At 44.5% G+C, this 12,361-nt stretch overlaps 2 protein-coding genes across 4 annotated transcripts; one reads left to right on the forward strand and one right to left on the reverse strand.

The window, feature by feature from the left end:
* The first annotated feature begins 74 nt into the window (after window positions 1-74).
* LOC109910282 (cytoskeleton-associated protein 4) lies at window positions 75-8,197 on the forward strand. Its single transcript, XM_031797674.1, has 3 exons — window positions 75-539; window positions 2,226-3,894; window positions 6,864-8,197. The coding sequence occupies exons 1-2, from the start codon at window positions 231-233 to the stop codon at window positions 3,438-3,440; spliced, it is 1,524 nt and encodes a 507-aa protein (XP_031653534.1). The 5' UTR covers window positions 75-230; the 3' UTR covers window positions 3,441-3,894; window positions 6,864-8,197.
* LOC109910281 (inhibitor of nuclear factor kappa-B kinase-interacting protein-like) lies at window positions 4,959-10,737 on the reverse strand. Of its 3 annotated transcripts, none has more exons than XM_020509418.2 (4): window positions 10,149-10,737; window positions 9,862-9,979; window positions 7,571-7,792; window positions 4,959-7,355 (listed from the first exon to the last, which is right to left on the reverse strand). In XM_020509418.2, the coding sequence occupies exons 1-4, from the start codon at window positions 10,367-10,369 to the stop codon at window positions 6,735-6,737; spliced, it is 1,182 nt and encodes a 393-aa protein (XP_020365007.1). In that variant the 5' UTR covers window positions 10,370-10,737; the 3' UTR covers window positions 4,959-6,734. The 3 variants fall into 3 exon arrangements, 2 of the variants coding, with proteins under 2 accessions (XP_020365007.1, XP_020365008.1); XR_004204219.1 differs by lacking the exon at window positions 4,959-7,355 and adding an exon at window positions 8,209-9,462 and having other exon boundaries at window positions 7,563-7,792; window positions 10,149-10,735; XM_020509419.2 differs by lacking the exons at window positions 4,959-7,355; window positions 7,571-7,792 and adding an exon at window positions 8,102-9,462 and having other exon boundaries at window positions 10,149-10,735.
* Between the last annotated feature and the right edge of the window lie 1,624 nt (window positions 10,738-12,361).

Consider the following 12,361-nt stretch of genomic DNA (forward strand, 5'->3'; position numbering starts at 1 on the left):
CATAGCCATTGGAGACATAAGGCAAGTACAGCCACCAATTTTGCAGTCAGAAAGTCAGGTCCCACAATAAGAAAGACGCCCCTTTTTTGCATACCTCGACGCGAACGGAGTTCTAGGAAAGCCACATCGCGCTCACTGATACGCTAAATGTACAGTGAAGACAGTACACAGCATCTGTAGAGACCAGCCTCACACTTCCTCGGACCCCCTGGTAGAAAGCCACATCAGACATGACTGCGAGAAATAGAAACAAGAACAATTTAAGCGAAAAGACTGCTTCATCCACGCAAGATGACGTGGCGAAGAAAAGTCCGAAACCTAGTAGTAATGGTAGCCCCTCAATCCAGGGCTCGGGGTCAGGGAGTTGGGTCAAAGTTATAGCTGCTTTATGTTATATCGCATTAGTAGCCGCTGCGGGCTTTGCTGCTATTTATCTACAACAAGTGTTGAAAGAAGTCCATCAAATCAGCAGCAGAAATGAAGAGACCGTACGGAAAAATGCAGAGGTTGCGCACAAAGTAGAGAATGTTCTTCAACAGGTAAGTAATGCAATCGATATAGGACTAGCCATTTAATGACAAGGTCACGAGATAAGGCAGGCCGTTGAAGACCACACACCAAAAGTAGATAGGATGAACATATAGACTACGGAGAAGAAATGGCTAGAAGAGGGCCATCTCCCCCTCCTCCAAAAGATTGATGAGCTGGCACAAGAAAAGTACAGATGCAATCTATGCTATTCTTTCCTAGAGAGAGAGTACTGACATTGCAACAAAAACAAATTCAGGTTAATGGAAATACTACATCCTTTGTAATGAAAAGGGAAGTTATATTTCTATAGAATTGAGGAATGCGTTGATATAATGTATGAATATGCCACCCCATAAATGATCTTACATTATTATCCAGCTATCCAGTTCCTGCATTCATTAATTAGGTCAAACAGTTATTCTTTCCTTCATTCATTCACTTCTTTTCAAGCCTTCATGTAACTTCACTTAACTTGTCATGCATAAATTGAGATCTCCCAGAGCAGTTTGAACTAAACCAGTTTGAACTGGATGCTTACAGTTGTTTTTTAAAGCTGCATATGTAGATCTATCCCACAGGCTGAGAAATAGCTTGAGTTATGTAATAAAGCAACGTAACCTACTCATAAGTTACTGTAACTAAGTAAACGTGGTAAAGAAACCCCTCAGGGAAAAACATTCGCTGAGAACACACATTCAACAAGTAAATCCTGAAACATGCATTGCAGTCTCCTATATGTAAACTTCCTATGTGAGGCTGTGTCAGCTATTGTTGTATAAAGCTACAGTATGGGATTAACTGTGTCTTTCACTGCAAGCTATAAAGTCTATTTCAATAACTACCAAGGCAAAAAACTATTTTGTCAGGCAAATGACTGGTCAGGGATAGGCTCTTCCACCCTCTTCCAACTTTCCTGGAATGTATTGTACCTGTGTTTCCAGTACATCCAGTACACAGGTGTGACTATACAGATGTACAGCTTTAAACCTGTGTTATACAATTTAATAGTAGTAATAGTGTTAGATAATATGGCTATTATATTATTTATGCATACATACAGTATTTATAGTAGGGATGTGACAGATTGTAAGGATTTGACAGATTAATAATAAAAGACTAATCGAATAATCATTAAGGCCCTAATCTGTATTGATGACCAAAGGTTGACCTACACTGAGTGTACAAAACATTAAGAACACCTTCCTAATATTGAGTTGCACCCCCCCCCCCCCCCCACCCCAGGAGGTTTCGAAAGTGTTCCACAGGGATGCTGGCCCATGTTGACTCCAATGCTTCCCACAGTTGTGTCAAGTTGGCTGGATGTCCTTTGGGAACCATTCTTGATACACACAGGAAACAGTTGAGCATGAATAACCCAGCAGCGTTGCAGTTCCTGTAACAAGCCAGTTCGCCTGGCACCTACTACCATACCCCGTTCAAAGGCACTTAAGTATTTTTCTTACCCATTCACCCTCTGAATGACACACATACACAATCCATGTCTCAGGGATTAAAAATCATTCTTTAACCTGGCTCCTACCCTTTATCTACACTGATTGAAGTGGATTTAACAAGTGATAAGGGCTCATAGCTTTCACCTGGATTCACCTGGTCAGTCTCTATGTCATGGAAAGAGCAGGTGTTCTTAATGTTTTGTACACTCAGTGTATGATTCCCTGTCTGTGGTTGTGTAGGTGGACAATGTGAGGCGTGCTGTAGACGGGTTGGAGAAGGCACTGGGCACCATGCGTGCTGAGCAGGAGATGGGGAGCCGAGCGGTGAGGAAGGGCGAGGCGGAGACACGGCGGGTGGAGGAGGCTCTTCAGAGGCTCCAGAACGAACTGCTGGTCGACCTGTCAGAAGGCATCAAGGAGGTGAAGGAGGCCAGAGAGCGGGACTTCTCTTCCCTGGAGAAGACGGTGGAGGAGCGCCTGGCTGAGTTGAGTGCCTCCATCGCGGCCAGCGTGACTGAGTTCACCGAGACCCAGGGTGAGACTCAAAGTCAGCTGGCTGACCTCAAAGCCCGTCTGGATGACATGGAGGACCCGGAGCTGATCAGGCAGGAACTGTCCACCATTGTCGACACCGTCGCCGGGCTCAGCACCACTAAGCAGGCCACCGATGAGTCTGCCTATTCGCTGAGGGAGCAGATCGCTGCGGTGGGGTCGGAGCTCCAGACCCGTAACCAGGAAATAGCCTCGATGTCACAGGAAGTGGAGGCGGTGAGGTTGCTGGTGCAGGAGACGGCGGGGAGCCTGCGGCAGCAGGTGTCGGGGGCAGAGGCAGGCATCCAGGCGTTAACAGATCAGGACCAGAGCCTGCAGAGCAGCCTGGAGCTGGCCACCGAAGCTCTACACAGTCTGGAGAAAGAACTGCGGGGGGAATCGGCCAGGGCTGAGCAGAGGTCCGACGGTCTGGAGGTCAGACTAAAAGTGGTGGAGGAGGGAGGAGACTCCCTGGCCGCGTCGCTAACAGACCTGACTTCCAAGGTTGAGGCTCTTCTTGCCAAGTACGATTCCCACGAGAGCACGCTCGCCGCCCAGGGCGCGGCAGCCGAGAAGGCCCGGGCCACTCTACAGGGAGAGCTAGAGGAGCTGAAGGGCAGCCTAGGGGAGCTCCAGTCCAACGTGGTCGCACTGAGTGGCGCTCAGACCAATCTGGCTTCCAGGGTCTCTAACCTGGGGCTGCAGATAGAGAGGCTGGAGCAGAAGCTGGAAGCCTTGGGGGAAGTCTCCAAGTCAACCAGCCATCCCCCACCAGAGCTGGAGAAGCTGAAGAGCACCGTGGATGGCCTGGTGGGGAAAGCTGCCAAGCTGGAGAGCCATGAGAAGGCCATCGAAGCCTTACAGGGGTCACTACAGAAGACCATTAGCTCATTGGAGGCCTTGACCAAAGCCCCAGCCGAATAGCAAGAAGGTGTAAGGGGAGCGTAGGAAGAAGAGAAGGAGGAGGAGGGGGTAGTGTTCAGGAGGGGTAGACTGGGTTGGGTCAATGAGAAATGGGGAACGTGGACTGCTGTGAATTTTAATACAACACTGCACTGTAGTTTTTTGTTTGTTTATTTGTATTTTTTCTCATTTGAGTTTTTCATTTAGTCAGATTCTGTTACGGGTGGTTTCACAAACCCAACTTGCAATATAAGCTCTCGTTCAGGAGCGTGTTATGGTTTACTGATTTGTGTTTTGTTACAAAAATTAAATTGGGCCACCACATTTCTGTGTAGACAAGACTTTGAATTGATTTACATGTATATTATAAAATCTTCATTGTACATTGTATGTTGCTAACTCACTCCAACCGTCTCCGTTACAGATGCAAGGTAGCCATTTTGTACACCACCACACATCATCAATCTCACTGGAGGTGAGTACTGAGGTGAAAGGTGAGAGTGGGTCGGTCTGTTTCTAGAAGAAGATCATTGGATAAAGATCATAGAAAATCCTTCATAGGATACAGGCTACAATGTTAAAGCACTCCCAGTTCATTTAAAGGCTCACTCTAGGTATGTGCTCCAAATGGCTCCCTATCCCCTATATAGTGCACTACTTTTGACCAGGGCCCATATGGCTCTAGTAAAAGTAGTGTATTACATTGAGCTCCAAAAGTGTACTACTGCACTTTGGATTTGAAATGATATAATGACTATGAGGTTGAAGTGCAGACTGTCAACATTCATTTTTTATTTTCATCCATATTGAGTGAATAGTTTGGAAATTACAGTAGTGTTTGTACATAGTACCCCGTTTTTGTAATGGTGAGAGGTAGGGATTTTTGGGGAGTATGATATTTATGCCTCTAACTTTCTCACTCATTATTCACGATTCATTCAGGACTATCCGTAATCATGGTAGCATCCACAAAATAATCAAACAGAAAATGCATCCAACAAATTTGCAGTCACATACTTGATCTAGTCTCCTAAAATGGGGGACTATGAACAAAAAGTGCTGTAATTTCTAAACGGTTCACCCAATATGGATGAAAATACCCTCAAATTAAAGCTGACAGTCTGCACTTTATACCATTTCAAATCCAAAGTGCAGGAGTACAGAGCCAAAACAACAAAAATGCCACTGTCCGAATACTAATGGAGCTCACCCTATATAGGGAATGGGATGCCATTTGACATAACCTGGCGCTTCAGACTGACTATATAAGTGGACTTCATAAAAAGCTTATTGGAGTATTTAATTAGGAAACACTGCTGGGACAGTCAAGTGAGAATTTATTGAAAGTAATTCATTTTCATCTGAAGAGAGGAGATTGCTTGAGGCTAATTCAATCATTTCCTGATAGGCCACTCATAACCTGATTTGAGTCCGCACACACACACACACACACACAAACCTTCCATTCAACAGGTGCCATTGCATCAACATGTACAAGGAAATTCATAAACATGTATAGGGAATAGAGTACACACAAACTTCAAATTGACATAATTTATTAAGCGCAACCCTCACATGAAGAACAATATATCCAAGGCTTTAAAACACAATCTCTGCAGTGTCCTAACACCACTACAATGGGGTTGTGACAGTTTCAAGGAATGGAGACAGTAAATACATGTGGTGTGATCTGTACATGTAATTAGCTTTAGTTAAAACAGTGGTATGGTGTCCACACTCTTTACCCAAAGACCATCTGCAATCTGCGTCCTAATGTCTGGTTTTCATTTGAGCGATTCCAGGTATGTGTAGGTTCAACTCTATCTTTAGAGATGACATGCCAATGTGCATGTTAAACAAGTTGTGATTGGCTCTCGGGTTGGAGATTGGCCTTTGGTGATTGGCAGCTCATTGTTCAGCTCCGATACATACTTCCTCCTTCAGACGTATATTTCCTGTAAAACACCTGGAGGCTTACTCAGCAGAGTAGCCCTAGAAATCAATAGATTAGCATGCTTCCCTATCCTACATGATCGTGATGTCTGTTCTACACAATATATTTCCATCGGAACATATGGTAACCCACTGAATAAGCCCAAGGTTGTTGTTTTTTTATCAGAGGAGTGCAACGTCAGCAATGTTGCAGATAAAAGTTAAACAACAGCCCCATTGAATAAACTCCTGGCAACAGATTGTTTACACCAGCAGCGTTCAGCATTCTCTTTTAGGTCCCTATACCTTTAAACCACCAACTCATTTCGATTTGATTGATGGCAGAGTGATGCAAAAACTAGCAGAACTAGCTAGCCATGTGGAACCCCAGGGCATGTATTCAGCACTGTGAACTATTGAGAACATTGCAGGTAGAATGTATAGCGCTGACATCATCATTCCCTATTGTACAGAATCATATTGTAGCAAAACATTCCTCCTGAACAGGCCCCTTAGCCTGAGAATACATACCCGTGTGCAGGTCACACAGGGGTCAAGCAGTGTTGTTACAACCCCACCACTGGCCAGACTGACAACTGATAAGCGGGAAACTGTTCAAGAGACTGCTTACATTCCAAAACTGTGGACCAGCAAGACCTCTCATTCGCTATGATTGATGCCATTTTTCAAAAGAAAAAAAACATTCCAGCCTCCTAGGACACAGGTTGGCATTTACTGGGATGACTCATGTACTGGAGGCAGCTCTGCAGGGTAGTCACTAGCTGGCGCAGCCATAAAATCTGATTTTAAACCTAACCCACACAACTAACCTTATCCCTAAACATAACCTTAAATTATGACCAACAAGCACATTTTTGTTTTCATGAATTTTGACTTTGCCACTGGCCCTTCTAGTGGAAATTGCTCAGCTCTGCCTCCAGGACAAGATTCATCGCAATAAACGCCAACCTACTCATATGACAGGTTCATTCAAGGATACAATTTGTAAAGCAACATACGTCAGTCAGCATTCTGGACAAAAAGCCCAGTTAGTCTCCACCTAACCCCTAGGACTTACCTCTCGACCCCCTAAAGATCGTATAGGTATACAGTCAATGGAAAGTATACTGGAATGTACATTATAGGGGGAGCAACCTGTTCTTCTGTGGTTTCCATTATATTGCTTACATTAATCAAGATCTCTGGGGGGAATCCAGAAGTACCTGTTGTAAGGGCTAGGTGGGGTCGACCATGGCTGTAGAGAGATCAGCAAACTCTGTTTGAGATTTACAAAAACGTGCAAGTTATTGTAAGGGAATGATTGGTGACAAGCTGAGTTTGCCATTTACTCTGTAGATCTATAGCATATAGAAAAGCACTCATTCACAGCTCTCCTTCCAGTGTCTGAGGGAGGGCTTCGCTCACGTTGACTTTCTGCAGAAGCATCTCTCCTCCCACTACGGGCATCTCAGGCTCAACTATCTGACTCAACTGCTGTGTCACAACTCCTAGGTCCTCCTCCACAGCGCTGAGGTTAGAGAACGTCTGCCGTAGCTCTGCGATGTCCTCCTCCCTCCTGGTCAGATCCTCGGCCAGACGGCCGATCCTCAGGGTCAGCTCATCCACCTGCGGAGCCAGCGCCCCGAAGTCCCGCTTGATGGCTGCCACCTTGGGCTTGAGGTCGCCGGCAAAAGTCACCGTGCGGACCAATCGGGCACGGCCGCTTTCCAGCTCCCTCAGGCGCTCCGAGATCTGCTGGTCGTTGACGAACAGCTCAGGTAGGCGATGTTTGAGCTGCTCCAGGGCTTGGGCGTTGCGCTCTGTGGCACCCTTGAGGCCCTGGATGCGGTCGATGCTGCCGGCCAGCAGGTCGCCGATACGTTTGACCATGCTGCGTTCGGCCTGGGCGGCCCGCTCCTCCAGCTCCCGTACCTTCTCCAGGAGAGACTCCACCTCCGACTGGAGCCCATCCATCCGACGCACGTCTGTCCGGACCGACGCCACCTAGGAGATGGAGGAAGAGGAGAGGAGGAAGATGATTCATGGGCAAATCTTTACATGAACGGCCTTTCTATTCTAATGCCACGGTTCTGTTCAACAAGTTGCCTCTGGTTTTGAGACGTCAACCTTTACGTACTTGGGAATATACATTTCTTGGTGTTATTACATGTAACTACATATTACTTGTAACGACATATGTAGTTACAATCTTTTAAAACCTTTCTGTTGACATCCTTAGTGATAGCAGAGGTGCGTCCCTCGATTTGTCCCACAGCCTCGGTCAGTGCTGCCACGCTGTCCTGGAGCAGGCCGTGTTTCTCTGTTAGGCCGGACGCCCAGTCCTTCAGCTGGCTTACATCCCGCTCCAGGGCCTCCAAGTGGGGCAGGAGACCACCAGGCTGCCTCTCTAGATGCTCCAACAGGCTCTGGACACCCTCGCACTACGCCAGGAAACAGGTGGAAGGACAGAGCAGGGCAGCCATTTTAGAAAAGAGCTTTACATAGGAAAAGACTGAGCAGCTAGACCATGCAGTCATAGACTGGTAGATAGGATGCATTGAAAAACATGCAGGCAGACAGTCCATAAGTTACACAGAAAGCTGATGTTTTGTACAAATAAATAGAGCACATAAATGGGTAACAACACTAAGATATTTGAGACAGGTTTTAATTTACTAGAGATGCAAGATAGGATTTTTTTTACAATAGATTTAACCAAATTTGAACATTTAAAAGATTCAGAGAAACACTGATAATAAGGCACATTTATTAGAAATGCAATACTGCCATTACTGTCAAACTCATTCGAATATAAAATGTGAATAAAAAAATGTATACAAACTCAACATTTGAGTACCTGATGATATTGGAGTACCGGTCACAATTGTTCTCCTTTCAGACACCAACAAGGCAACAATAATATCCTTTACAGATTACAGGAGCAGTGTTTGGGTGCAAACGCTACATTCAGTTGCTGACTTTCAGCAGCCAGTGCAGATAACATTGATTGGTTCCCATATGAGATAGTAGTATGTTTGTGAGACAAGAACTTAAAACCTATTCAAAACCAAACGTATTGCTAAACTTTATCAATAGCAAGTTAAAATGCACAAATCACACAATGTAGCAATGGTTTAACTATGTGAGGATTTAACAGCAGTTTTAAAACAAATGGAATGACAGGACCACTCCTTCCCATGGTTTAAAAATGACATCACACACTGAGGTCATCATTATGTACCAGCTGGGGTGGCTCATCCTGCTCTGGGTCCTTGACCTTTCACACCTCCCTCTCCCCTTCCCTATCCAGTGTTCCAGAATTAGCCTGGTTGTCCTGTTGATCCTCCCCCCTGCTGAGCTGTCCCAGCGTCTCCTTGACAACAGCCAACTCATTCGTCATCTTGAGGATGCTGTTGTGGGCCTGGAGGGCGTCCAGAGCCTGCTTGATGTCCAGGATCTCCGTCAGGGCTTTAAGCATGCTGTCCTCTGTCCCAAACACCTGCAGGGTGAGCTCCTCCAGCCTTCGCTCCGCTGTCCCCAGGTCCCCCCCCAGCCTCAGAATGGATCGCACTGCCTCTTCCACAGCTGGGAGGTGAGCCTCGCACTGCTGGGCCCGGGGGATGTGCTCCTCTAGCTGGGCGACTAACTCGGTATCTACTCGGAGCAGGCTCCGGACTTGGTCCTCCAGTTTGTGGAGCTGCTTGGTGTTCCAGTCCAGCTGGTCCTGAGACCGCTTGGCATCCTCGTCCTCGGTGCGGCCAAGGGCGCGTGTGTTCCGCCGGGTGCTGTCCTCCAGCTCCTCCAGCCTCTCGTCCAGCGCCCGGGCCCTCTGCTCGGCCTCGTTCACCCGGTCTGTGGCGCCGGTGTGCGCCTCACGTGACTCCGTCTTCAGAGAGGCCAGGTCGGAGGTCACTGAGGCCAGGCCCGTCTGCCACGTCTCAGTCACGTTCAGGAAGCGGGCGTTGACTGTCTGGAGATCGCGAGAGGCGGAGTTCTCGTCATCCTGCATCGCCAGGATGACGGCATGGAGCGAGGACAGGTCACGTTCGAGGCGCGTCGCCAGGGAGAAGGTGGAGAGAGCCCCCTGCAGGTCATCCTCGGAGGCGGCGAGCTGCAGCCACAACACAAAACAGGGAGGGCTGTTTCTGGGGAGGGCTCTGGGATCCTCAGTATTCTCAGTACAAATCCATGCAATTACATGCACACATTCAGTCAAAAGATGCGTATAGCAATGCTAAGGAAGACAATGTGATTTGATCGCAGAATTCAATTCAACTGGATAGGCTATACAATCCAAGACGCAAGAATAACTGCTGAAATAAAGCACATGAATAATGCAGACATGTCTGCAGGGGTTAATAATAAGGGGGAGGGGCCTACATTATGTGACAAGCAAGACAATGACAGTATGAATACACACAATAACATAAACACACATAACAAAGCATAGAAGTCTCTGCATAATGTTTTTGAGAGCTGGATAGACAGTTCCAATAGAAACAGAACATACCTTCTTGGACACCTTGATGACTTCCTCCTCCATTTCAAGGAGACTTGCAGTCTTCCCAGACAGTAGTTTGTACTTTTCTTCCACGTCGAAGAATCTTGCATTCTGCTGCAATACCACCCTGTAATGTAAGGGGCGAAAATAGCGTCAAAACTCAAACATAAAATTATTAATTTCCTCTTGTTTGGCCGAGATGAAAGTAAATAGGAATGATCCATAAAAACACAGGCCTTTATAAGTAAATATTTGGCTTATGCCCTATGCAAATGAATAGGCTTACTTTTACTTACCATGTAAGCACGATGCAAACTATCAGTGACAATAGACAAGTTATCGTTTTCACATCCAGAGAGAACGGCGAGGAGCTTTTAGGTTCAGCCAAGCTATTTACTTCGGTAGCTTTTACTTTTTTTGCTTCATCTTCGTAAATGTACTTTGACGTTTCTACCGGTTCGTCATTTTGTTTCTGAGCCGGGGTCTTCTTCCTTTGCTTCACTTCATTACTTGGCATTTTTGTAACCTGCAGCAACGTTTCGGCTTGCAGCTTCCTTTTGCCTACTAGGCCTACTTGAAAAGGTATTGATTCAAAGTAGCGGCTGCGACTGCAAGCGACAATGGCCCACAGCTCTAGAAGTTTCGTAGCAGACTAGCGCAAGAAACTCCATCCAAAATCAAGTTAACTGCATCAGTTCAAATGTGAATATAATTTAGAATATTTAGGTATTTCAGATAATCAAATAAACATTAAATAAAAGTATTCTACTTGCCAACTCATAGAAACAAGTCTACATATCCCGTAAAGGAATCGACCACTTGATCGCTCATTGGAATTTAGGAAAAAGAACTAAATGCGTCAACCAGCCACGTAGACGGCTGACGCCTGAAAATATTACAACGTGCCGCCCGTTATATGATGAGTAGGCCTAGACCCTCTGATTTCAACGTTCCCCAATAGACCGTTTGAGGAAACATGAAAAACGGTGATATTTCAAGTTTGTAAAGGCTAATTAGTATTAATAAGAATAAATGAGGATGACACAGAAAAATCTAAAATAGAGTAGAACACAGTTATGAGCGCACTTCATTCATGCAAAGGAACAAAACAATCTGTGGAGGAAAAAGTACTAAATTATCATACTTGAGTAAAAGTAAAGATACCATAATAGAAAATGACAAGTAAAAGTGAAAGTCACCCATTAAAATACGACTTGAGTAAAAGTCTAAAGGTATTTGGTTTTAAATATACGTAAGTATCGACAGTAAATGTACTTGCTAAAATGTTAAAAGTAAAAATATAAATAATTCTTATTCCTTATGTCAAGCCAACCAGACGGCATAATTATCTTGTTTTTATTTATTTATGGATAGCCAGGGGCACACTCCAACACTCAGACATTTAAAAAATAAAGCATTTGTGTTTAGTGAGTCCGTCAGATCAGAGGCAATAGGGATGACCAGGGATGTTACCTTGATAAGTATGTGAATTGGACCATTTTCCTGTGCTGCTTAGCATTGAAAATGTAACGAGCACTTTTGGGTGTCAGGGAAAATGTATGGAGTAAAAAGTACACCGTTTTCTTTAGGAATGTAATGAAGTAAAAGTAAAGGTGGTCAAAAATATGAATAGTAAAGTAAAGTACAGATATTCAAAAAAACAACTTAAGTAGTACTTTAAAGTATTTTTACTGAAGTACTTTACACCACTGCAAAAAATACACATAAAAAGGGAGGTAGCCTAACATTTAGTTTATTTGGCATTGATCAAATTACATTGCACCAATTTACATACAGTGAATTCAGAAAGTATTCACACCCTTGACTTTCTCCACATTTTGTTGTGTTACAGCCTGAATTTAAAATGGATTAAACTAATATTTTTTGTCACTTTGACATGATGGGGTATTGTGTGTAGACACAATATCCCATCATGTCAAAGTGGAGTTATGTTTTTCGAAATGTTTAAAATTAATAAAAAATGAAAAGCTGAAAAGTCGAGTGAATAAGTATTCAACCCCTTTGTTTTGGCAGAGTAAACATTTGCTTAACAAGTCACATAAGTTGCATTGACTCCCTCTGTGTGCAATAATAGTGTTTAATATTATTTTTGAATGACTACCTCATCTCTGTACCCCACACATACAGTTATCTGTAAGGTCCCTCAGTTGAGCAGTGAATGTCAAACACAGGTTCAACCAAAGACCAGGGAGGTTTTCCAATGGCTCGCAAAGAAGGGCACCTATTGGTGGATGGGTAAACATTTTTAAAAAGCAGACATTGAATATCCCTTTGATCATGGCCGTCATTGTAAATAAGAATTTGTTCTTCACTGACTTTCCTAGTTAAATAAAGGTTTAAAAAAAAAAAAAACGTTTTACAAATGTTAGATTTTTTTCTTGAACTTTTACGGTACAGTATTTTGTTTAGATCGTTGACATGTAAATCAATTTTTACAAATGTGGAAAAAGTCAGGGGGTGCGAATACTTTCTGAAGGCACTGTAGTTT

This window comes from Oncorhynchus kisutch, linkage group LG19 (genome assembly GCF_002021735.2).
Source record: "Oncorhynchus kisutch isolate 150728-3 linkage group LG19, Okis_V2, whole genome shotgun sequence".
Taxonomy (NCBI): Eukaryota; Metazoa; Chordata; class Actinopteri; order Salmoniformes; family Salmonidae; genus Oncorhynchus; species Oncorhynchus kisutch.

Coding starts and splice junctions, on each gene's coding strand:
- LOC109910282 (XM_031797674.1), top strand. CDS start 231: ATGACTGCGAGAAATAGAAACAAGAACAATTTAAGCGAAAAGACTGCT. Junction 540..2,225: donor TAGAGAATGTTCTTCAACAG/GTAAGTAATGCA, acceptor GTGGTTGTGTAG/GTGGACAATGTGAGGCGTGC.
- LOC109910281 (XM_020509418.2), bottom strand. CDS start 10,369: ATGCCAAGTAATGAAGTGAAGCAAAGGAAGAAGACCCCGGCTCAGAAA. Junction 9,980..10,148: donor GTTTGCATCGTGCTTACATG/GTAAGTAAAAGT, acceptor CTTACATTACAG/GGTGGTATTGCAGCAGAATG. Junction 7,356..7,570: donor CTAAGGATGTCAACAGAAAG/GTTTTAAAAGAT, acceptor TCCATCTCCTAG/GTGGCGTCGGTCCGGACAGA.